The 24,104-nt window shown below is 47.2% G+C and overlaps 1 protein-coding gene across 1 annotated transcript in view; it reads left to right on the top strand.

Moving 5' to 3' along the window:
- C4H17orf75 (chromosome 4 C17orf75 homolog) overlaps positions 1–24,104 on the top strand; it is a 95,765-nt gene that overhangs the window by 13,231 nt on the left and 58,430 nt on the right. The window contains exon 4 of the mRNA XM_029600737.1: positions 19,907–20,047. Coding sequence (XP_029456597.1) covers positions 19,907–20,047 — 141 coding nt within the window. The remainder of the gene's footprint in view (positions 1–19,906; positions 20,048–24,104) is intronic.

The following is a 24,104-nucleotide window of genomic DNA, read 5'->3' as shown; positions in this document are numbered from 1 at the left end:
ACCCAGGGTGGCTGAAAGGCAGCGGGTGCAGATTCAAGCGCGGTGGTGAAGGTATTCTCCTCTCCCCCCCGCAGCTGGAGACCCCCCCCTGGCACGCGACCGGTAAGCGCCGAGACCAGGTAAGGTAGAAACCTTTACTTCTAAGTCTCTGGTCTCCAAGGCTCGAACAGTCGTACCGTCCTTCCTCCGACAAGGTTTAAATCGGGTTGAGCAGCCCTCCTTTGGGGCAAGCCCTGATTCGGTGCAAGGGTCCACACACATGGGGACCCTCCGGGGAAGGGGGTCGCCATCTTGCCTTCGGGGTCGTCGGCGCCATTTTCCCCCTCCGACCGACAGTACGCACGGGGCAGGCCAGAAGCCCGAAGCGCATAACTTAAGCGCTTAACTACGGTTTGATCACACAGCGGCACGCACAACTAGGCCGCACACACAACTGGGCGCATAACTGTGCCGCGCACACAAACTCCGTTGCCCGCATGCACAACCTGTGCGCACTTCGTGCGCATAACTTCTGCGCATCCAATGCTCACAGCTAAGCGCATCCGCACATAGGAACTCACCCGTGCATGGAGTTAAGCCCTACACGTGCACAAATAATGGCACCGCCATCCAAGAAAGCCAAGGGACCCTTCCTTTGCCCAGCCTGCCACTTAAGAGCCGCACAGCATGAATTGGAATCCCTCCTGTGCCAACAGTGCGAACAGAACCAGGGAGAACCAAATCAAGACCCTCTGCAGCCAGGAGAGGGATCCGATACCACAGATGATGGCATCCCAGACCTAACTCTGTGCCCCCGCAGGAAAATTCGTCTGGGACTACCACTACAACCACTCCTGGGTTCAAAATGGATCCAGGAACCTTCTCCTGTGTGGAATTTTTCAAAGGGCTGCAAACCTTTGTCCAGACACAACCAGCCCCTGCTGCCCACCTGACTCAAACCCAGCCGGAAGCACAAGTCCTTCCCGGCACCTCCCGGTCTTCTCGAGATATACCTCTCTGATGGCGATCCAGATAACACAGAGGGTGAAACCAACTCTCTGGAAGAAGGAGAAATTCCCCCAGGGATGGAGCCATACCGGACCATGCTCTGATTCTTCCACAAGGACGAATAACCAACCCTTGTGTCTCAGACTATGAAGACACTGGGTCTTCCAGGCACGGAGTCCACAGCGGAACCAAAGAAGAATCCCATGCTGGTGTACCTCCGTAAGGCCTCAAGCTATTTCCCTATGTGGGAGCCCATTAAGGAACTGATTGACCTGGAATGGAATGCTCCAGAGGCCACTTTCAAAGAGGGGAGGGCTCTAGAAGCCCTATACCCACTGGAACCCACGGCTAAGGAACGTCTACGTTTCCCCAAAGTGGATGCTATGATCTGTGCAGTCTCAAAAAGCACTACGATCCCAGTGGAGGGAGGAGCAGCACTGAAGGACACCCAGGATAGAAGGCTGGAAGCCATCCTTAAGCAGTCTTTTAATGTATCAGCAATGACGCTACAAATTGCTTCCTGCTGTGCTTTAGTGGTATGTTCCTGTTTGTTCCTCGCCAGAGATGCAACCATGCCCGGAGAAGTGATGGAGCCTGCGGTCTCCTTCCTTACCGAAAAAGTCTCCTTCCTTACAAAAAAGTAGCCAGAAGCTAGAAATAAGCTAGGAGCAGTATATACCAAAGTAAAAAAGTTGAATAGTTCAGCTCAGTTACTCACCTTGGAAAGGTGTTGAGGTAGTGTGATTAGGTTTGAATAGGGAACAACATTTGTTAATCAAGGGAGCTGTGAGTCACTCAGGCTGACTAACTAAGTGTGAAGATTGTGTGTTTTGTGAATAGGTACTATTGTGTGTTTGTGAATAGGTGCTATTCTTTGTTAATCAGCACAGCAGTGAGTCACTCAGGAAATCTAACTGAAAGGTCACGCAGGAAATCTAACTGAAGTGTACATCTCCTAAGGGATTATTTTGCACTAATTTACTTTAGAAGCACATTATAAATTAGAAGGAAAGAGCTCAGTAACCCACATTCCAGTGGAAACACTGAGAGGAGAGGATCACCTTGCTGGTGGCTGAAAGGAATCAGTAAGTTTTTGCTTGGGACATTGACTTTTTTAAAAGTATTGGGGCAAAGTTAACTATTTGGGAATATTATTTAGTGTGTTTGTGTGTTTGTGCCTTAATAGTCAGTCAGTGAATAAAACAAGTTAGACTGTTTGCATTTTTAAATAGTCAGTCAATAAGGTAGCAGTAGGTAGGCAGTGAATACACAAGTTAGACTGTTTGTATTTTTAGTCAGTCAATAAGGTAGCAGTAGGTAGTGTGTTTATTTTTTAAAAGTCTGCCTGACTATTAAAGTGTCCTCCAGACTTTTAAAGAGCTAAGTGTTTTATTTAATAAATAACTGAGTGCATTGTATTGAAAAACAAAAAAAACCCAAAAAAAAAAAACCCCATCAACAAAAACTTTATTGAGAATTCAATCAGACCCCAGTAGGCCACTACCAGACATATAGTAAATTCACTAATACATTTAAAGGAACTTAGACACATTCCTACTCCCATAGCAACCTAAAACTTAACTAAGAACTGATAAAAATTGAGATGAAGGCAGCAGTCCAGCAGCAAGAGGGGGGCTTCCCAGTCTTTTGCATCGAGTGTCACATGTATGATTTTTTACCCACCGGTGAGAAGTTGTACATGTGCATGCGATGCAAAGAGCTCCTGGCTCTCAGAGAACGAGTCCGATCTCTGGAGGCTAGAGTGGCAGACCTGGAGGAGCTGAGGGAGACAGAGAGGTATATAGATGAGACCTTCAGGGACATAGTAGTCCAGTCCCAACTTCAGACTGGCAGCCCTGGTGCTGCCTTGGAGGAAGAAGGTCTCATAATGGGAGAGCACCAACCAGATGTAGCAGGAAAGGATCCTGTAGCAAGGACCTGCTCTCTAGGTGATGCATTGTCCTTTCGCACTGAGGATATCTCCCCAAGGCCTACTGCCCAGGAGGGAAGGGTTAGGTCGGCCGTCATAGTTGGTGATTCGATTATTAGGAATGTAGATAGCTGGGTGGCGGGTGGGCGTGAGGATCGCCTGGTAACATGCCTACCTGGTGCGAAGGTGGCGGACCTCACGCGTCACCTAGATAGGATTTTAGACAGTGCTGGGGAGGAGCTGGCTGTCGTGGTACACGTGGGCACCAACGACATAGGAAAATGTGGGAGGGAGGTTCTGGAAGCCAAATTTAGGCTCTTAGGTAGAAAGATTAAATCCAGAACCTCCAGGGTAGCATTCTCTTTCCGTGATGGCCTTATCTTCTCTAAGTGCCCCTTTAACCCCTCGATCACAAAAATGCCTTTTAAAGGATCCCTCCTGTTCGGGAGCGAACTTGAGAAATTAGTCAACAAATGAGGTGAATTTCCAGAACCCCGATTACCTGAGGACAGGCACAAAAGAACATAGCGCTCCTCCCACAGAAGAACCAAGGGCAGAGGATTGCAGCGCTTTAAGCCTTACAAGAATACACAGTCCCAAGCAGCTCGTTCTTCCGGAAGGTCTCAGCCCTTTCAGAACAGGCACATTAACAGAGGAGCAAGCTCAGGGGCAGGCTCCGGCTGTACTCCACAATGAGAAGACGCAGACCCATCCACAGAAGAAGACATAGGGGGCATACTTACCCTCTTCTACCAAAGATGGGTCAAGATAACTTCGGACAAGTGGGTCCTAACTATCATTCAAGAGGGGTACCAGCTGGAATTCCAAAGCATTCCCCCAGACAAATTTATGAAATCGCCATGTCACTCCCACTCCAAGAGACTGGCAGTGGAAACCACGCTAGCAAGACTACTCAGCCTAAAGGCAATAGCCCCAGTGTCCACGCTTCAACAAAATACTGGCCATTATTCCATCTATTTTATTGTTCCTAAGAAAGAAGGAACATTCCGGCCTATCCTGGACCTCAAGGCCGTCAACTGTTATCTGAAGGTTCCACACTGTGCATGGAAACCCTAAGCTCAGTTATAATGGCAGTACAACTGGGAGAATTCTTAACCTTCCTGGACCTATCCGAAGCCTACCTTCACATCCCGGTCCATCAACATCATCAGCGCTGGACTTCCGGGTGATGACGTCGCCAGCAAGGAAGCCGGGAGACTGAGCTCTGCGGCCCCCCCCCTCTAACCCCCCTCAAATCGCAGCGATTTTGTGGCAGCTCACCGTGGGAAGACTTCTGGGGGTCCAGGCTCCCCGCGGTGCACATTGCGACGCCGAGGAGGCCGAGTGAAGGCGACTGGGGTGCAATGCACTGACACGCCACGGGATCTGGCCAAGATGTCGCTGGTGATATTCACTACAGGTTGGGGACTAGCTTTTCTTCTCACCTATAGTGGGAACACATCGACTTGTGGACTTCCAGGGTAGAGGTTACCTGAGGCGGACTCCTGATTGTGTGCTCCGCGGTCCCCGTCTCATCTACTCTCTGCTGGCGCCGCGGCCTTGGGTGCATAGCTTTCCTTTTTTTCTTCCGTGGACATTGTCGAACTTTGGTGCACCGGGTCGCCCCGTCCCCCGGGAGTTTTGGAGCCAGGGAACGTGGTATGCACCGGCCGAGACCCATCACGGCGCGCCGCAGCCTGAAACCTAAGATGGCGTCCGGGACCGAGCAACCAACACAGCTGGCGTCTGTGTCTGAGGATGCGCTGCTACAGATATCCTCGCGGGTATCTGCGGCCCTGGATGATCGTCTGCTCAAGTTGCAATCCGCCATAGATGAGATAAAAGCGGCTGTGGAGGGTCAGGCAAGGCGGCTTGATGGTGTGGAACAGTGCGTTGGAGACCAGGAGGACCACCTCATGGCAACGGAAAGGCAGGTCCAAGTGCTTACTAATCAACAAGCGGTACTTCTTGGTTGATGGTCCACCTGCACCCCATCTGTTGGCCTCTAGCTGTGGGGCCACTGTAATGTCCATTGCACTGCCTTTTCAGGATTTCGTCACGATCACGCTGGTTAGAGGCTTTCATCGATGCGTTTTCGTGATGGGAGACCGCCCTGTTTATTTGTTCATGTTGATCACTGTTTATATTTTGTTTATGCAGTTTATAAGCCCTGTACTTACATGATCGGGATACTGGATGTTGGGGGGGGAGAAGGAGGAGGGGAGGGGTCGGAGGGGGCCTAGGGCACACCCTGTCAGCAGGAGGTGTCAGAGGCCTGAGCCTCTTAGAGCTGTTTGTATGGAATTTTGGATTGTGTGGGTGTGTGTGGGATATGTTTGTGTATGGCTGTGGGGGTGGGGGAAGTATTGGGTGGGGATGGGGAGGGTCTGGGGGATAGGTGCACTGCAGAAGCTCTTGTTGTGTTGGAATTGGCTCTGTTCTCTCACGCTATGGTGCCCCTCATTTTCGATCCCAGTGGCTCAGGCTGGGGAGCCACGGGTGACCAAAGTAGCATTTTCTTGTTCTGCTCTTGTGGGAGGATGGGTCCTTCCTAATTTTTCAAAATGACTACAATTAAATTTACTTAACTTAATGTGGATGGGATTCACTCCCCCATTAAGCGGAAAAAGCTACTGCAATTCTTTCGACAGTTGGGATCTCAAATAATGTTTCTGCAGGAGACACACCTAACTGCGGGGGAACATGCTAAGCTACAGAGAGAGTGGGTGGGGGCAATGCTTCTCGTCCTCATTTTCCTCCCGGAAAAGGGGAGTAGCAATTCTAATTCATAAGCAGCTGCCCTTTCAGGTGGACAAAGTGTGATAGGATATGGAGGGACGGTACGTTATAGTTCAGGGACAGTGCTGCCAGCAACAAGTGGCTCTCTGCAATGTGTATGCACCAAATGTATATTCACATGATTTCTTTGCCCACCTGGCGGGGGTCTTGGCCGAGCTCTCCTCCTGCGCAGTGATTATGGGTGGGGATTTTAATATGGTACCGAATAAGCAGGAGGACTGTAAACCCCCTAAACCTATTGCATATAATGACTGCCGAGTGGGTGCCAATTTTGTCAGCCAGGAGCTGGGCCTTTTGGATGTCTGGAGGGCCCTGCACCCAGGAGAACAAGATTACACCTTCTTTTCCCAACCCCATGGTTCTTACTCCCGACTGGACTATTTTCTGCTATATGACTTCTTGTTTCCCAGAGTGACTGCAGCCACTATCGGAACTATATCCGTCTCTGATCATGCGCTGGTGTCTGTTGGTATCACGCTGGGAACATTACCTAAGCCGCCCTTTTCCTGGCGAATGCCTCCTGGGCTTATGTTAGAAAAGCAGTTTCATCAATATTTACAGACTCACTGGGATGAATATGTGCGCCTTAATACTCAAGCCAGAGACATCGCCCACAGTCCTATGGGAGGCGGGTAAAGCGGTTATGCGAGGCGCAGTGATAGCTTATGTGGCTACACAAAATAGGAAGCGGAATGTGGATATTTTGCGCCTGACGGCAGAACTCAAACACAATTGTATCATATGCAAACGCTGTCGGACTCCGGTAAGAGGGATGTTGCTCATATACGGGAGACTCTATTTATTTATTTATTTATTTATTTATTTAGCGGTTTTTTTTAATATACCGAAGTATAGCAGAGTAGCCTTCACTCCGGTTTACATATAAACAACATATTACATTGAACGATGTTTGAATTAACAATGAGAGATTACATAGTAAGAAGAGTGAGTATAACAAGATAACACCCTGAATAGGTGAACAGAGAAATTTGGGAACATCTGTGTCATGAAAACAGGAGATTGACCAAGGGGAATATTGAAAAATAGCAGGCTGTGTTAGTGAACTTTAAAGTCATAGAGTCATTGAGTGCTGTCTTTAAGAGAATGGCCACCAACTCCCTCCAATACTATCAATTGCAACTCTATAAACACAGCAATCAGCCAAGTAAACTGCTTGCCAATCTAGTACGAGCACGGAGACCGAAGTCCCTCATTACTAGTATTAAGGATAAACAGGGGACCCACCAATCTGCGCCTGCTGCAATTGTGGCCCAATTTTTAGAATATTATCAGAGTCTTTATGGGGAGAAGCCTAGTCCACCGGAGGCTGCGGCTGCATTCTTTCAGGGCCACCTTGGCAGAGGTTAACTCAGTCGCAGTTGGAGGCGTTAAACGCCCTTGTTAAGGACTGTGAAGTACACGCCATTATCCATGCCCTGAAAGTTGAGAAGGCAGCGGGGCCCGATGGCCTCGGCCCTGAGTTTTATAAAATCCTGAAGTTCCCGATATTGCCAGTCCTGACCCCCTACTTTAATGACTTACTTCGGGATCGGTCTTTAAGTGGCCTTGCGAACCAATCCACTATTGTACTTCTTCCTAAGCCGGGGAAGGACCCCCATGATGTAGGTTCTTACCGCCCTATTTCCCTGATAAATAGTGACTTAAAAATATTTGCAGCTGTGCTGGCGGCTCGGCTGGCCCTTATACTTCCAACGTTGGTTCATCCAGACCAGACTGGTTTCATCAAGGGCAGACGGGGTGAAGAATGTCCGCCGGCTCATTGCAGCACTTAGTTTCCATCGCCAAACAGACGCACTAGTCCTGAGCTTAGATGCTGAGAAAGCCTTTGACTCGCTTTCTTGGGACATTGTCCTCCTGAACCAGCTACCAGACATTGTCCTCCTGAACCAGCTACCTACACAATCCTACGAATTCCTATCCATTCCAAGACCCAAGAAAAGAGGAGGTGGCATCCTCCTAGCCTTCAAGAAACACCTTAATCTCAAACTCTCCCACACCACATCACCCTCCAAGCTAGAAATTGGCCTCTTCAAAGCCCCCTCACTGCAAATCTGTCTCATTTATGCCCCTCCTGGATCCATCGAACGGGACCCCTCCCCCTTAATTGAATTCTTATCTGCCAACATAAACATTGAAATCCCTTCCATCATACTAGGAGACTTCAACCTCCATGTCGATGCCACCCCCCTTACCCCTTCTTGTGAGGCATTCCTTACTGCACTCCAAGCTCTAGGCCTTAGACAAATTGTTGCCTCCCCCACGCACCAAGCTGGTCACTCCCTTGACCTTATATTCATCAACCACTGCTTCCTACCATCCCACCCCCCCACCTGCCTCCCCTGTACCTTGGTCAGACCACTTCCTCATAAAAGCCCTCCTCCCCCTTAACTTCCCTACTACCCCCCACTCCCTCAAACAACACCACCTTCACCTTCAGGAAACCCTGCTCTGGAGATGAACTGGCTCTTGCCATTTCCAACACATCCACTAGCCTTGACTGCTCCAGTCCAGAGACTGCCATCAAATCCTGGCTCAGCATGACTCTTGAAATTGCTGACAAACTATGCCCCATCTCCAGACGTAACATTACCCAACCCACAAAAAATCATCAACCCTGGTACCACGACTGAACTAAGATCCCTAAAGAATACCCTCAGGCAGCGTGAGAGAAACTGGCGTAAAGCCCCCTCACCCCAACTCGCCTCAAGTTTCAAAACTACCCTTCACCAATATAGAATAACCACCCTCAAAACAAAAAGAGACTACTTTTCAGCTAAGATCCACCAATACATGTACAACCCGAAAGCCCTTTTCAATTATGTTGCCAACCTCACCAAATCCTCTCAGCCCACTATCCCTGAGAATGATGCCTCCACTAAGAGCGAAGAAATCGCCCAGTATTTCCTCACAAAAATCACCAACATCCTCCGCAGATTTCAACACCCTTCTCCATCCACCTCCCCTTCCCCCTCCCTCCAACCTTCCCCCACTTCACCCACCCTCCAAACCCTTGACCTGACTTCCGCTAAAGAAGTGGAATCTATTCTCAGAAAACTTAAACCAGCTTCCCACCCTTCAGACACCATTCCCACAAAATCCCTCCTCTCCATCCCGAACACTATATCCAAACCCATCGCAGACATCATAAACTCCTCCCTCTCTTCAGGCTCTGTCCCAGATGCTCTTAAACAAGCTATTGTCAAGCCCCTCCTAAAAAAAACCAACACTAGACCCTAAAGACCCCGCTAACTTCCGCCCTATCTCTAACCTGCCCTTCCTATCCAAAATTATGGAAAAGATTGTAAACATCCAACTTACAGAATATCTAGAAAGCAACAACATTCTGCATCCAGCCCAATACGGCTTCCGTAAATACCTCAATACAGAACCCTCCTGCTCTCCCTCACGGACCACTTACTCATAGGCATGGACCGAGGCAACTGTTACCTCCTCGCCCTACTCGACATCTCAGCTGCCTTTGATACCATCAACCATAACCTCCTCATCAACCGGCTATCCGAAATAGGCATCTCAGGCCTAGCCCTACTATGGTTTAAATCCTACTTATCTAACAGAAAGTTCTCCGTCAAGATAGGAAACGCCAACTCCACACTCTATCCCTTGTCCCAAGGTGTCCCACAAGGCTCCTCCCTCTCCACCCTTTTCAACATTTATCTCACACCTCTGTCAGCTCCTCACAGACCTCGGCCTCAAATTCTACCTCTATGCAGATGACGTTCAAATCGTCATTCCCATTCACAACTCTCTCTCAGATGCCCTTGCCTTCTGGAACACATGTCTTGCCAACATCAATGACTTCCTCACCAACATCCACCTCGCTCTAAACTCCTCCAAAACAGAGCTGCTCCTTATCTCTCCTCACCTCCCTCCCAAACCACCGATCTCCAACGATCCAGCTTTCAACGTCATAACACCCCAACCCACAGTAAGAGACCTTGGGGTTATCATAGATCAACAACTCAATCTCAAAAAACAGATCAACTCCATCCTCAAAGAAGGTTTCTTCAAGCTTCACATCCTGAAGAAACTCAGACCCCTCCTCCACTATCATGACTTCCGCACCGTCGTCCAAGCCACCCTTTCCTCAAAGCTGGACTACTGTAATGCCCTCTTCCTTGGCCTACCCTCCTCCACCACCAAGCCCTTACAAATGCTCCAGAATGCCATCGCCAGGGTCATCACCAACTCAAGGAAAGCTGATCACATTACCCCAATACTCAAAGAACTCCACTGGCTCCCCATCGCATCCCCGAATTCTCTTCAAAATTCTAACCATAGTGCACAAGTCCATCCACTCGCACAATTCCAATTGGTTGGATGAACCCTTTCGTCCTATACGCACTGAACGACCCACTCGCACTGTCAACAAAGGCACCCTCTCCATTCCCCCTTTGAAAAAAGCCCACCTCTCCTCTACTAGGGACCGTGCACTATCCATTGCAGGCCCTAAACAATGGAACACCCTCCCTACCACTCTCAGGCTAGAGCCATGTTACGCCAAGTTCAGAAAAAAACTTAAAACATGGCTCTTCCGACAAGCCTACCCTGATTAAGTACACCGACTTCTGCAAGTATCTTGCCTACGCCTTGTATATTCCTGTAAATAGTCCGTTGCAGTTTTTATTTATTGCTTTAATTCCTCCACCTCCTGCTCTTTGTATACTCCTCCTTGTTCGCCCTCCCTGTTCATTGTAATTTCTACCTTTAAAGTTACATTGTAAACCGGTATGATGTATGCATACTAATACCGGTATATAAAAGTTTTTAAATAAATAAATTTAAATAAATATTTGTTTTGGAGCTTGCGCCAATATGGCTTTGCAGGTAACATCGTCACATGGCTAGAAGTGTTATACAGTAATCCCAGCGCACGCCTCCTCATTAATGGCGCATTGACCGAACCTTTTTCCTTACATTGTGGGTGCGCCAGGGTTGCCTCTTGTCCCCCCTGCTTTTTGTGCTGGCCATTGAACCACTTGCCATCAAACTGCGTTTAGACCCTGAGTTTATAGGACTCCATATAGGGCGGCATCAGTTGAAATTAGCGCTGTTTGCAGATGATATCTTGTTATTTGTGGGAAGGCCCAAACATAGTGTTCCTGTGATTATTCAGCAGTTCTCCCTCTTTAAGGAGATTGCGGGCCTGACTATTAATTATGCTAAATCTGAGGCCTTGGCGCTCAAGCCTGGCACTGCCCAGGCGTGGGGTGACGGGTTTCCCTTTGCTTGGGCCTCGGATAAGTTAAAATATTTAGGGGTGTGGATACCCAGGTACCTGACAGATCTTTACGCTCTTAATATTAAGACCATGCTGTCTGATTTGGGGGCTCAGTTGACTGCATGGCGCACCCTACCGTTGTCCCTTTTTGGATGCTGCGCCCTGATCAAGATGACACTGGTAGCAAAATTGTTATACAAGCTCCACATGTTGCCTTGCTGGCTCTCGCGTGCTGATGTCCTGTGGCTACAGCACTCTTTTCAACGATTCCTGTGGGTGGGGAGGAGGGCTCGGCTAAAATACTCCGTGCTGTTACATTCTAAGGAAACTGGAGGACTGGGTATGCCTGATTTCCGATTGTATAATGCCTCCTGTCAGCTTCGCTTTGTGGGGGAGTGAATCTTGGACCAATACTCTTACTGTGAGGATAATTTGCTTATTAGTATGATAGCTCCCTGGTCTCCAGTGTACCTGATTCAAGCTGACACAGTTACATACAGCACTCTGAATATCCCTAAAGAACTCCTGCAACCCTGTCGACAGGCGTGACGTTGGCTCCGTCAGCAGGAGGGTCTCAAGGGTATTACTTCACTGTTTATGCCGCTCCTGGGTAATAAGAAATTTTTGCCTGGCTTGGATTGCTGGGCAATTTTTCAAGATGGGCTACCATTTATCTTTCATTTTTATCTTCCGGACGATCCGACGGTGCAGGGCTTTGCCTCCCTGGCTCAGGATTATGCACTTCCATCTAAACATTTCTTCGCCTACCTACAAACTCGTCATGATCTCCAATCGTTTAAGTGGACAGCGGACTGCTTTCGCTGGGAGTCCAGTTTTGTCCAGCGTTTTTTCGACACTGCTCTTCTTCACAACTCTATAAAGGGATGGAGCACCTTGGGGCAGAGATGTAGAAACCCTCGTCATCTTCATGCTCTGGCAGATTATTGGACAGAAGCTTGGGGGCAGTCTATCTCTCATACTGACATACTTACTTGTTTTAAAACTTTGTCTTTCACTGTGCCCGATCTTACCCTGCGGGAACTTCAATTCCAGATTTTACACCATGTCATCTGTGATGATGTTCGTCGCTACCGTATGGGCCGCCTATCTTCCCCCCAGTGCGTTAAATGTGGTGGCGCACTTGGCACGCTGACTCACAGGCTGTTTCAGTGCCCGACTCTTCAGACGTTCTGGGACGGTGTCCTTGCTCATGTGGCCTGCTGCATCACTTCCACTATCTTGCGGTCAGGCAGATTGCTGTTGTCTGGGCTGCGAGGCAATATGACCTCCTACACTGCTGTTGCTGATTGATTTGGTCATACCGTAATCCTGTTAGCCTGCCGGACGATACTGGCCTCTTGGATTGAACCCATGACACAACCCACTTTGCAAGCCTGGTATTCTAGACTTGCGTCCTCCATGCAACTGGAACGCTTGGATGCTCTTTCGCCGGGACACACCTTGGATGCTTCTTACAGTGCCTACTGGGCTGCCTGTTTTGCTCTTACCTTTGGATATCCAAACTCAACTTTTAAATACTGGATATATTACCATGTGGAAATAATGCGTTCACCTGAACTGCGACATATCTCTCTTTTGAATAATTGTTCTTGTGCAAGCTTGGTTCATTCGTTGTCTGCTCTCAATGCACCATTCCCTAGGGGGAGGGGGGTGAATTATATGGGGGTTGTATGGTTGGATGCCTGAGTGTGACTGAGGTGGTCGGTATGTAGGTTGAGTGATGGGGGATGTATACAATTTGGAAAATGGGGGCGTGTGTGCAGTTGCAGCACTTACATTGTTAATTGCACAACAGTTTTTGGACCATGTCTGTATTTTGTACTTGTTTTAGGTTTGCACAGTTCACCTCTTTTTGAGGCTGCTGTGGCTGTAATCACACGTTCTTTAATAAAAAAAATGATTTTGGAAAAAAAAAAAAGAACCACCAGCGCTTCCTGCGATTTGCGATTCTGGGTCATCATCATTATCAATTCCGAGCGCTTCCCTTCGGACTATCTACCGCCCCCAGAACTTTCACCAAACTCATGGTGGTAGTTGCGGCAGCACTGAGGAAAGGAGGAGTCCTGGTACATCCTTACTTGGACGATTGGCTGAATAGGGCAAAGTCTCCAGAGGAGAGTCGCCATGCAACCACCAGAGTCAAGAATCTACTATAAGAACTCGGGTGGGTCGTGAGCATCCCAGTCACTAGAATACCTGGGAGTCCAGTTCGATACCAAACAGAACAAGGTCTACCTTCCCCCTCCACGAAGAAGGAAGCTAATGGCTCATTTACAAAAGCTGTTGACCTCAGTCTGCCCCAAGGTATGGGACTACCTTCAAGTCCTCGGCCTCATGACATCAACTCTGGAAGTTGTTCCATGGGCAAGGGCCCTTATGCAGCCGCTACAACGTTCCCTACTATCACGATGGAATCCAGTGTCCCAGAACTACTCAATTCGCCTCCAGCTTCCCTTCAGAGGTTCGGGAGCAGCTTCAATGGTGGCTACAGGAAGAACACCTAAGCAGAGGCATAAACCTATCCGCACCGAAGTGGATCTTGCTCACCACGGACGCAAGCCTGCAAGGGTGGGGAGCCCACTGTCAGGAACTGATGGCCCAGGGACAATGGAACAAGGAAGAGGCAGGATGGAACATAAACTGCCTGGAAGCGCGAGCGGTCAGACTAGCCTGCCTACGATTCAGCCACAGAATCTGAGGCGAGTCCGTCAGAGTCATGTCTGACAATGCAACGACTGTTGCCTGCATCAACCGACAGGGAGGAACCAAGAGCTGGCAGGTGTCTCTAGAAATAGACCCCCTCATGGCGTGGGCGGAAATAAATCTACAGGGGATTTCGGCCTCCCACATCACGGGAAAAGACAACATCTCTGTGACTACCTCAGCAGAGAAAGCCTAGACCCGGGGGAATGGTCGCTGGTGGACACAGCTTTCCAGCTGATAGTAAATCAATGGGGTTTTCCAGCTATGGACCTACTAGCAACTTGTCGCAATGCCCGGGTCCCCAGATTCTTCAGCTGCAGACGAGAACCACAATCTCAGGGAACAGACGCTCTTGTCCAGAACTGGCCAGAGGAAAGCCTCCAGTACGCCTTCCCACCCTGGCCACTACTGGGCAGGGTCATCCACAAGATAGAACTCCACAGGGGAGTAGTCCTAACAGTCACCCCGGATTGGCCAAGAAGACCGTGGTATGCGGACATGCGAAGACTATTGCGTCTACCGCCATACAGGGACCTTCTCCAGCAGGGACAGATCTCCCACGAAGACATGGCTTGATTCTCTCTTACCATATGGCCCTTGAGAGGACTAGCCTAAAGAAGCGCGGCTACTCAAAAGCCATGATTGACACCCTGCTTCGGGCATGCAAGTTCTCCACATCTGTCTTACATACGGATCTGTAGAGCATTCAAAGCTTGGTGTGAAGACCGCAGTCTCCTCCCGAGGACAGCCAAGATTCCCACGATCCTAGAATTCCTACAGGACGGCATGCAGAAGGGGTTGTCCCTCAACTCCCTCAAGGTCCCTCAAGGTGGTGGGAAAAGTAATGGAGTCACTGTTGAAAGAGAGAATAGTGAACTATCTACAGTCGGGAGAATTGCTGGACCAGAGGCAGCATGGATTCACCATTGGAAGATCCTGTCAGACAAATCTGATTGACTTTTTTGACTGGGTAACCAAGGAATTGGATCGAGGAAGAGCACTCGATGTCATCTACTTGGATTTCAGCAAAGCTTTTGACACTGTCCCGCACAGGAGACTGGTGAATAAAATGAAAAGCTTAGGAGTGAGTGCCGAGGTGGTGGCCTGGATTGCAAACTGGTTGACGGACAGAAGACAATGTGTGATGGTAAATGGAACTCTCTCTGATGAGAGAGCGGTTTTAAGCGGTGTACCGCAGGGATCGGTGTTGGGACCGGTCCTTTTCAATATCTTTGTGAGCGACATTGCGGAAGGGATAGAAGGTAAGGTATGTCTTTTTGCGGATGACACTAAGATCTGCAACAGAGTGGACTCGCCGGAAGGAGTGGAGAGAATGAGACGGGATTTAAGGAAGATGGAAGAGTGGTCGAAGACATGGCAGCTGACATTCAATGCCAAGAAGTGCAAAGTCATGCATATGGGGAATGGAAATCCAAATGAACTGTATTCGATGGGGGGAGAAAGGCTGATGTGCACGGAGCAGGAGAGAGACCTTGGGGTGATGGTGTCTAATGATCTGAAGTCGGCGAAACAATGTGACAAGGCGATAGCTAAAGCCAGAAGAATGCTGGGCTGCATAGAGAGAGGAATATCGAGTAAGAAAAGGGAAGTGATTATCCCCTTGTACAGGTCCTTGGTGAGACCTCACCTGGAGTATTGTGTTCAGTTCTGGAGACCGTATCTCCGAAGAGACAGAGACAAGATGGAGGCGGTCCAGAGAAGGGTGACCAAAAAGGTGGAAGGTCTTCATCAAATGACTTATGAGGAGAGATTGAAGAATCTAAATATGTACACCCTGGAGGAAAGGAGGAGCAGAGGTGATATGATACAGACTTTCAGATACTTGAAAGGTTTTAATGATCCAAAGACAACGACAAACCTTTTCCATAGGAAAAAAATCAGCAGAACCAGGGGTCACGATTTGAAGCTCCAGGGAGGAAGATTCAGAACCAATGTCAGGAAGTATTTCTTCACGGAGAGGGTGGTGGATGCCTGGAATGCCCTTCCAGAGGAAGTGGTGAAGACCAGAACTGTGAAGAACTTCAAAGGGGCGTGGGATAAACACTGTGGATCCATAAAATCAAGAGGCCGTCAATAAAGAGTGGGTGGCTAGCCAGAATGACGGCTACTGCCTGGAGACAATACCCTTATTCAATAAACATACACATGGTTACTGTGACTCCAACATCGCTCTAAGCTACAACAGCAAGAGGAAATGTGGAAAAAAGGATTTGCACTCACAAAGTGGGGAGTAGCTGGCTTGTTACGGCGGTTACTACCCCAAACCAAATAAGCCTGATACTTCACTTTCAATGCATATCCAGCATAGCTCTCTGCTTCAACGGCAGGGGAGAAGAAAAACTGATACTTCACGCATATCCAGCATAGCTCTCTGCTTCAACGGCAGGGGAGAAGAAAAACTGATACTTCACGCATATCCAGCATAGCTCTCTGCTTCAACAGCAGGGGAGAAGAAAAAAGGATTCGCACTCACAAAGCGGGGAGTAGCTGGCTTGTTACGGCGGTTACTACCCCAAACCAAATAAGCCTGATACTTCACTTTCAATGCATATCCTGCTTCAACGGCAGGGGAGAAGAAAAACTGATACTACAAGCATATCCAGCATAGCTCCCTGCTTCAACAGCAGGGGAGAAGAAAAACAACCAATAAGGGCTGAATAACACAGTCTGGGTAAAACAAATAAGCATGGGTGTAGCTTGCTTATTGCGGCGGTTACTTCCCCTACTACCCGTAACTAATCAAGCTTGATATTTCACTTGGTTGCAGCTCCATCACTGCTCTCTACATTAATGGTGGGGGTGGAAGGGAAATAGAACCAAAGAGCTAAGAGAAACAGATAAGTGTGAGAAAAAAATGTGAAGCTTGCTGGGCAGACTGGATGGGCCGTTTGGTCTTCTTCTGCCGTCATTTCTATGTTTCTATGTTTCTATGTAAGGTCAAAGTCGCAGCACTGGCCTGTTTCAGGTCCGAAGTGGAAAGCATCAGACTATCAACTCATCCTGATGTGTCCTGCTTCCTGAAAAGAGTCAAACAACTCCGACCACCACTAAAGTGGCCAGTGCCTCTATGGAACCTCAACCTAGTACTAGACTTCCTAGCAGGGGAATCCTTCAGACCAACAAACACCCTGTCTCTACGTCTCTTGACCTTAAAGACAGTGTCTTGATAAAAATATGCTCAGCTAGGCGCATCTCCGAACTTCAAGCATTATCCTGTCGGGAACCGTTCCTCAGGTTCACCCTGGGCACCATATAACTACGTATGGTACCATTCTTCCTTCCGAAAGTGGTTTCCCAGTTCCATATGAATCAGACCATATCCTTACCATCACCAGATGAGCACAGGGATTCGGAAGACTCATTCCTCCTCTGCCACCTGAATTTTGGCAGAATCCTAGTCCGATACCTGAAGAGATCAGAATCCTTGTGCAAAACTGACCACCTTTTCGTTCTTCACAGCGGGAAGAAACAAGGGGAAGCGGCAACGCGGGCCACCATAGCCCGCTGGATCAAAGAAGTAATTCATGCTGCCTACATAGAGGCAGGAAAACCATTACCTCTACAGGTCAAAACTCATTCTACAACGTCCCAGGCAGTCTCCTGGGCTGAAACCAAGCTGCTGTCGCCAGCCGAGATCTGTCGGGCGGCGACATAGTCCTCCCTTCACACCACCTCCAGGTTTTACTGCCTGGATGTTCAGGCCAGGGAGGATACAGCCTTTGCAAGGGCAGCACTAAGTGGGCCATGGGCAACCTCCCACCTGGTAGGGGAGTAGCTCTTGTACATCCCATTGGTCCTGAGTCCATCTGGCTACACGCTAGGAAATAGAGAAATTACTTACCTGATAATTTCGTTTTCCTTAGTGTAGACAGATGGACTCAGCATTCCGCCCACGGCTGCTCCAGAAATCGAGAACCTCTGATATCAAATCTCGAGATTGAGCAAGAACGGGTAAGCCATGGCCTACCTCTAGTTCAAATCACCCGCAGTTGCCGAGGTGTCGGTGTTTATTGTTTGAGTGCACTGGCAGTCTCCAGTCCAAAATTTTTATTTTTATAGATATATATATATAAAATCAGTTGAACCAGTTCAGGTTTAATCAAATGTAATCAAGTATTAAGCAACATATATCCACACTGGCTTTTCGAAGAGAATACTGAAGAGCTAAACATGCTGCACGGGTATATGTAGGCTGATGTCAGCTTTGAAATCTGACTCAGTCTCCCATCTGCTATCAGGAGAGCACAATACCCATTGGTCCTGAGTCCATCTGTCTACACTAAGGAAAACGAAATTATCAGGTAAGTAATTTCTCCATTCTTAATCATTTCTCCATTTGCTGTTAAAAACTCTCTCATTTTCCACAATGCCCCGTAATCATGGACCACCCGAAAGACATAACAAGAATCAGTGTAAACAGTGAGATGTAATCCTTTTCCTCTAAAATAAACCAGAGTAAGGGCTACCAATTCTGCGGTCTGTGCTGAATGTGCATGAATGAGCAGTCCAGCCTCTAGCACTTCCCACTGGGTGCATACAGCATATCCAACCTTCAGTGAACCTGTATCATCATGGAGAACAGAGCCATCTACAAAATAAACTGCGTCAGCATTAGAAAGAGGGATATTTTGTTAAACCTTCCCTGGTCTGCAGTTCATATTCCATTAGCATTGCACAGTCATGGTCTGGGGTTTCTAAGTCAATTATTTCTGGTATTAAAGTAGCAGGGGTGTGTGAGAGCAGAACAGGAAAATGAAATTATCAGGTAAGTAATTTCCCCATTCCATCTATTCAAGAAAAGAAGGGAGAAATATATGAGAAATACAAACCCAGGGACTGAAGAAGCAAGCTCTCTCCCCCTCTCCATTTAGCTCCTTGTATGTATTTGTTCTGAATTAAGGATGTTAATTGGCCCCTTCTTTCTCTGACAGAAGGCTACTGGAAACTGCCTACGACCACTTTTCTCTTTTAGCTGCACATGATGTCACATGGGAAAAGGTGTGTCCTCTATCTTCAGCAGCTGCAGAGGGGAAATCCCATGTGCAAGGACTGGTCTGGCAGGACTCAAGGAAAGGAAATTAAGTTAATATCAAACCACTTTATCTCTATACCTTTCCCATCATGCTTGAGCTGCATGACACATATTTCATTGTATTCACTGAATTATGATTTGTTTTATAACAGATAAAATTGTTTCCCAGTCTAGATGCAGCCCCTTTAACAGAAAGGTAGTGAAGAGAAATACAGACTGTCTTCTTTAAGTTGTCTTAGTTTAGGATGAGGCACAGTATTGCCTTAAATATGCAGCAGATATTGTGCTGTCCTCTGCGTCCACCACCCATAGTAACTCAGTAACTCTGAGGTGTTGGAAGTGGGCTGACTATGGGGAACCAGGAAGGACTTTGTCATAAAAAAAAAAGTGCACTTGCTGGTAGCGCACAGCTCCATTGTTACTACATTTGATACCCCAACTGTAAAACAGAATGGATGCTGGCGTGACAATTATATTGATCATTGTATGGCATTTGCATCTTATAGAGATCTCTCCTGTCCTTATTCCATTCCATTATTCTACCCAGGTATAGTCCTGCTGATTTTTAAATGAGATAATAAAGGCTTCTTACAGTGCTTATCCCCATTCACAGATAATCAGACACGGTACTCAATCAGGTTAGAAGCATTTATTGGTATGCAGAGTAAAGACAGAGCATTGGGAAGGAGGGAAAAATGACTGCCTTGATAGTCGCTGTCAGAATTCCTTCAGTTGTTTGCCTGCACATTAACTGCTTATATAGAGGTTTTCTTTTTGTTTACCAGCTTCCTCTTTATCTCAGCACATCATGACAGCTGGATCTGTTTCTTTTCATCTTAGCCCACTATTGTTGCCCCAACATTAGTATCTTTCATGTTCCTACAGGCTCTCTCTCTTCTATCTGAGTTTCAGTCTTATCACAGCACCTGTGGTTTTGGCATTATGAGTCCCTTTTATCTGGTTGTCCATTCTCCCTGCTGGTAATGTTTCTTAAGCAACACTGCTGCAGTTTTGCACATACATGATATGTCTGCTAAAGCTGTCTCTCACTCTGCAGATATACAATAACTAATGACTTTTTTAAAAAGCAAACCATTAATTTAGTATAGCATATCTATGTCTAATCTATCAAATTAACATCTTTTCTCTGTAGTCTACCAGAATATGCACTCGGTTGTTACTACTGCCTTTTCCAGCAAGAAAAGCCTTCCCAGAAAATAGTGCCAGACTCAAACAGCCATCCTCCAGAGTATGTGATCTGTTTCTTGGGAGGGACTGAGAAAGGACTTGAACTATATCCTTTTCCAAAATATTTAAAAAGAAACCCATCTAACTGCCCCTTCCTTATCTTGTCAGACCAGCCCAGACAAGTGCTTTGTCCCCCTACCAGCAGATGGAGGCAAAGAACAACCTTTAGAGCTGACTACCTTATATAGTTTTGTGCAGTAGAGGAAATCATCAGTAGTTTGCTGCCTCCAGAAGATGGTACTGGCACCTGATCTGATGCATGGGAATTAGGTTCCTAGGGCAATGGCCTGAGGGGCTGCTCTCCCTCAGTAGAGGCAGGATTTCCTGGGACAAGGGTTGGGTTTGGCTGCTCTTCCTCTTTTAGGGAACCAACTTTGTGAAGATAGTAGTTCCCTCAGCTGTAGGAGTGCCCTGAAGGGCATTGAATTCTTTCCTTCTCTGGGTCCAGCTGTTAGGCTGCTCTTTGGCAGTGGGTTCCTCTGGGACAGCAGTGGTGAGTTGATCCAGTGGAAGTGGCCTGGCAAGTAGGGTGGAAAAACACAGCAGTGCACAGACCTGGCAGAACTTCAGTCTGAGGTTTCTACCTGTTCAAGCCCTCTGTATCCTTACTGAAATCCTGGAAGTGAGTCCATCATAGATGAATGCGCTCTGCATCTTCCGGGAGACACCGCCCACCATCACTGCCATCCCTATGGAAAACTGTGGAACTGGTGCTAGAGCATTACGACCAGCACCTCTTTTTTTTCAGGCTATGCAAAGTGAGAGAGGCCTTGGCAAATCAAAGTTGCCTCTAATCAGGGAACATTATTATTCTGCTTCAGGTGAGGAAACACTCTAGGGGCCAGGGGTTTAGTAGCAGGACTCCATCAGGCTGATTGGAGCCATGGGCATACTTGACAGCCATTCCTTTTTCTCTGCGCTGACCTTTACAGCTGCCAGCTGTTTTCTGGTGCTTCTCGGGTGCAAATATTTACTTGGTCCAATCCTCTGGGCAGTTGGGATCTCTACCTGCTTCAAGCTTATGAGCAGCAGAGGTTGATATTAGTCCCTCCCTTTAGAAAAGGAATCAGCTACAAAAAGAGCCCAGGTGAAAGGGGGGAACAGGGAGTGTCTTCAGTTAAGTATCTCATGCCCCTACATTTTTCTCCCGCCTTGTAATGGAAGGAGATAGGGGGGGAGTTGGAGTTGGAGTCCTCTAAAGTAGAAGAAATGGGCTCAAGTTAAAGAGCCATCTTCTAAGGGAGATCCGGTAATGATAGAAATTAAGAGAACTCCCAAGGCTTTGCATACCCACCTGGAGATTCAGGATAAATTCTCAGAGGAGTGGGCAACCAGACTGCTCCCAGGAACTGGATAAGTTAGCAATTAGGTTTATCCCAGGACAAGCAGGATGATAGTCCTCACATATGGGTGACATCATCAGATGGAGCCCTGGTACGGAAAACTTGTGTCAAGAGTTTCTAGAAACCTTTGGCTGGCACTGTGGGCACACTGAGCATGCCCAGCATGCCATGATATTCTCAGCCACAGGGGTCTCCCTTCAGTCTCGTTTGTAGCAATTTGCATGAGCTAAAAAATAAAATAATTAATAAAACATATGGGACCCAACTCCGCGGGGAGGTGGGTGGGTTCTGTGAGGACTACATCCTGCTGTCCTGGGATAACACCTATTACAAGGTAAGCAATTTTGCTTTATCCCAGGACAAGCAGGATGATAGTCCTCACATATGCAGCCTTTTTTTCAAGGACCCAATGAAGTGGAGCAGAGCAGGTGGTATAAATCACTTGTGAGTCTGACAGAAATGGAGTGTCAAAAATGTTTGCATGTATTTGTGTAAGATAGTTTGTGTGTGGTGGGGAATGAGAGAGAGTTCACACCCAGCCCTGGCTCCACTTGCACAGTTCACACCCTTTCCCCCCAATCCACCCCCCTGCTTCAAAGTTTCACTTCCTTTTTGTCTACAAATTAAGTCCTGCCTGCTGCATTAAGCAAATAAGGACAGTTTTACCCGGATGCCCAAGGAGGATGTTCTAGTGCAATGACTCACAGAACTGCCATACTGGTGGAAGGAAGATCAGCTCAGAAGGATCCTCAAGCTAAGAACATAAGAACATAAGAAATTGCCATGCTGGGTCAGACCAAGGGTCCATCAAGCCCAGCATCCTGTTTCCAACAGAGGCCAAACCAGGCCACAAGAACCTGGCAATTACCCAAACACCTAGAAGATCCCATGCTACTGACGCAATTAATAGCAGTGACTATTCCCTAAGTAAACTTGATTAATAGCAGTTAATGGACTTCTCTTCCAAGAACTTATCCAAACCTTTTTTGAACCCAGCTACACTAACTGCACTAACCACATCCTCTGGCAACAAATTCCAGAGATTTATTGTGCGTTGAGTGAAAAAGAATTTTCTCCAATTAGTCTTAAATGTGCTACTTGCTAACTTCATGGAATGCCCCCTAGTCCTTCTATTATTCGAAAGTGTAAATAACCGAGTCACATCTACTCGTTCAAGACCTCTCATGATCTTAAAGACCTCTATGATATCCCCCCTCAGCCGTCTCTTCTCCAAGCTGAACAGCCCTAACCTCTTCAGCCTTTCCTCATAGGGGAGCTGTTCCATCCCCTTTATCATTTTGGTTGCCCTTCTCTGTACCTTCTCCATTGCAACTATATCTTTTTTGAGATACGGCGACCAGAATTGTACACAGTATTCAAGGTGTGGTCTCACCATGGAGCGATATAGAGGCATTATGACATTTTCCGTTTTATTAACCATTCCCTTCCTAATAATTCCTAACATTTTATTTGCTTTTTTGACTGCTGCAGCACACTGAGCTGACGATTTCAATGTATTATCTACTATGACACCTAGATCTCTTTCTTGGGTGGTAGCTCCTAATATGGAACCTAACATCGTGTAACTACAGCTAGGGTTATTTTTCCCTATATGCAACACCTTGCACTTGTCCACATTAAATTTCATCTGCCATTTGGATGCCCAATCTTCCAGTCTTGCAAGGTCCTCCTGTAATGTATCACAGTCTGCTTGTGATTTAACTACTCTGAATAATTTTGTATCATCTGCAAATTTGATAACGTCACTCATCGTATTCCTTTCCAGATCATTGATATATATATTGAAAAGCACCGGTCCAAGTACAGATCCCTGAGGCACTCCACTGTTTACCCTTTTCCACTGAGAAAATTGACCATTTAGTCCTAGAAAGATTGCTAGCATTTCTCTGCAGGCTGCTATAGTTGAAGGCTATGTAACCATAGCTTTGTTATGTTTGTGGCAGCAGTGCCGGTCGGACTATGTTGTAGACCAGAATGAACTTCCTAGCAGATTTGCTGTTAACTGTTCTGATTTTCCTCTGAGCCAAGTGGCAGCACCTGCTTTTAAGGGCTACCATTTTTGTTTAAAGAAAAGATGGGAAGATGGTAGAGGATTGGGATAAACCCAAATCAAGTTCTAGTTTTTACAGTTGTTGGGATACCAAGCAATGCCAGCCAGGAAGGCTGGATCAGGGATAAGGGATAAGGAATAGATTTGCCAAGCAAGGTTCAACCATTTTGGAGTGGCAGACTGGATATTGAGAGCGAGGCGGATGGGGCCACGGCCTTCATAGACTCCCAGGAGTAGCCAACATTTCCACTCCATAATGCCTCCAGTGGTTGCTTGTTTGGCATCTATTTTACAAAGCAGTGATCAACATTACTGAGAAGCAAGAAGTCCTGGAAATCATTTCATTGTGGATGCATCCTTGAGCTGGCTGCTCCGATTTTAGAAGCCTTTAGTTCATCCACTTGAAGATCAGCTGCAGAGAATGTTGCTTTTTGAGTGACTAGAGAACTTTTAGGAGCAGTATATCCTGTTTCCAAGTCTCCAGTAAAGAAAGTGCAACATTCTATTTGGTTATAGATCCTGAGGAGGGGAAGTTCTTTATGGCCTGATTTTTGCTTGTAAAGGTGGTCAATAGGCCTCTGAGTTCCCTCAGCGTATAGAAACCATGTGGTTTGTAATTTCAGCAGTAAGAGAGGGAGAATTCCTAACCTCTTTGGTTTTGTTCAAAGGCTACCTTCACATTTAGTTTA

The sequence above is a fragment of the Rhinatrema bivittatum genome, chromosome 4, assembly GCF_901001135.1.
Source record: "Rhinatrema bivittatum chromosome 4, aRhiBiv1.1, whole genome shotgun sequence".
In the NCBI taxonomy this organism is placed as follows: Eukaryota; Metazoa; Chordata; class Amphibia; order Gymnophiona; family Rhinatrematidae; genus Rhinatrema; species Rhinatrema bivittatum.
This window is presented reverse-complemented; position numbering and strand designations above follow the sequence as displayed.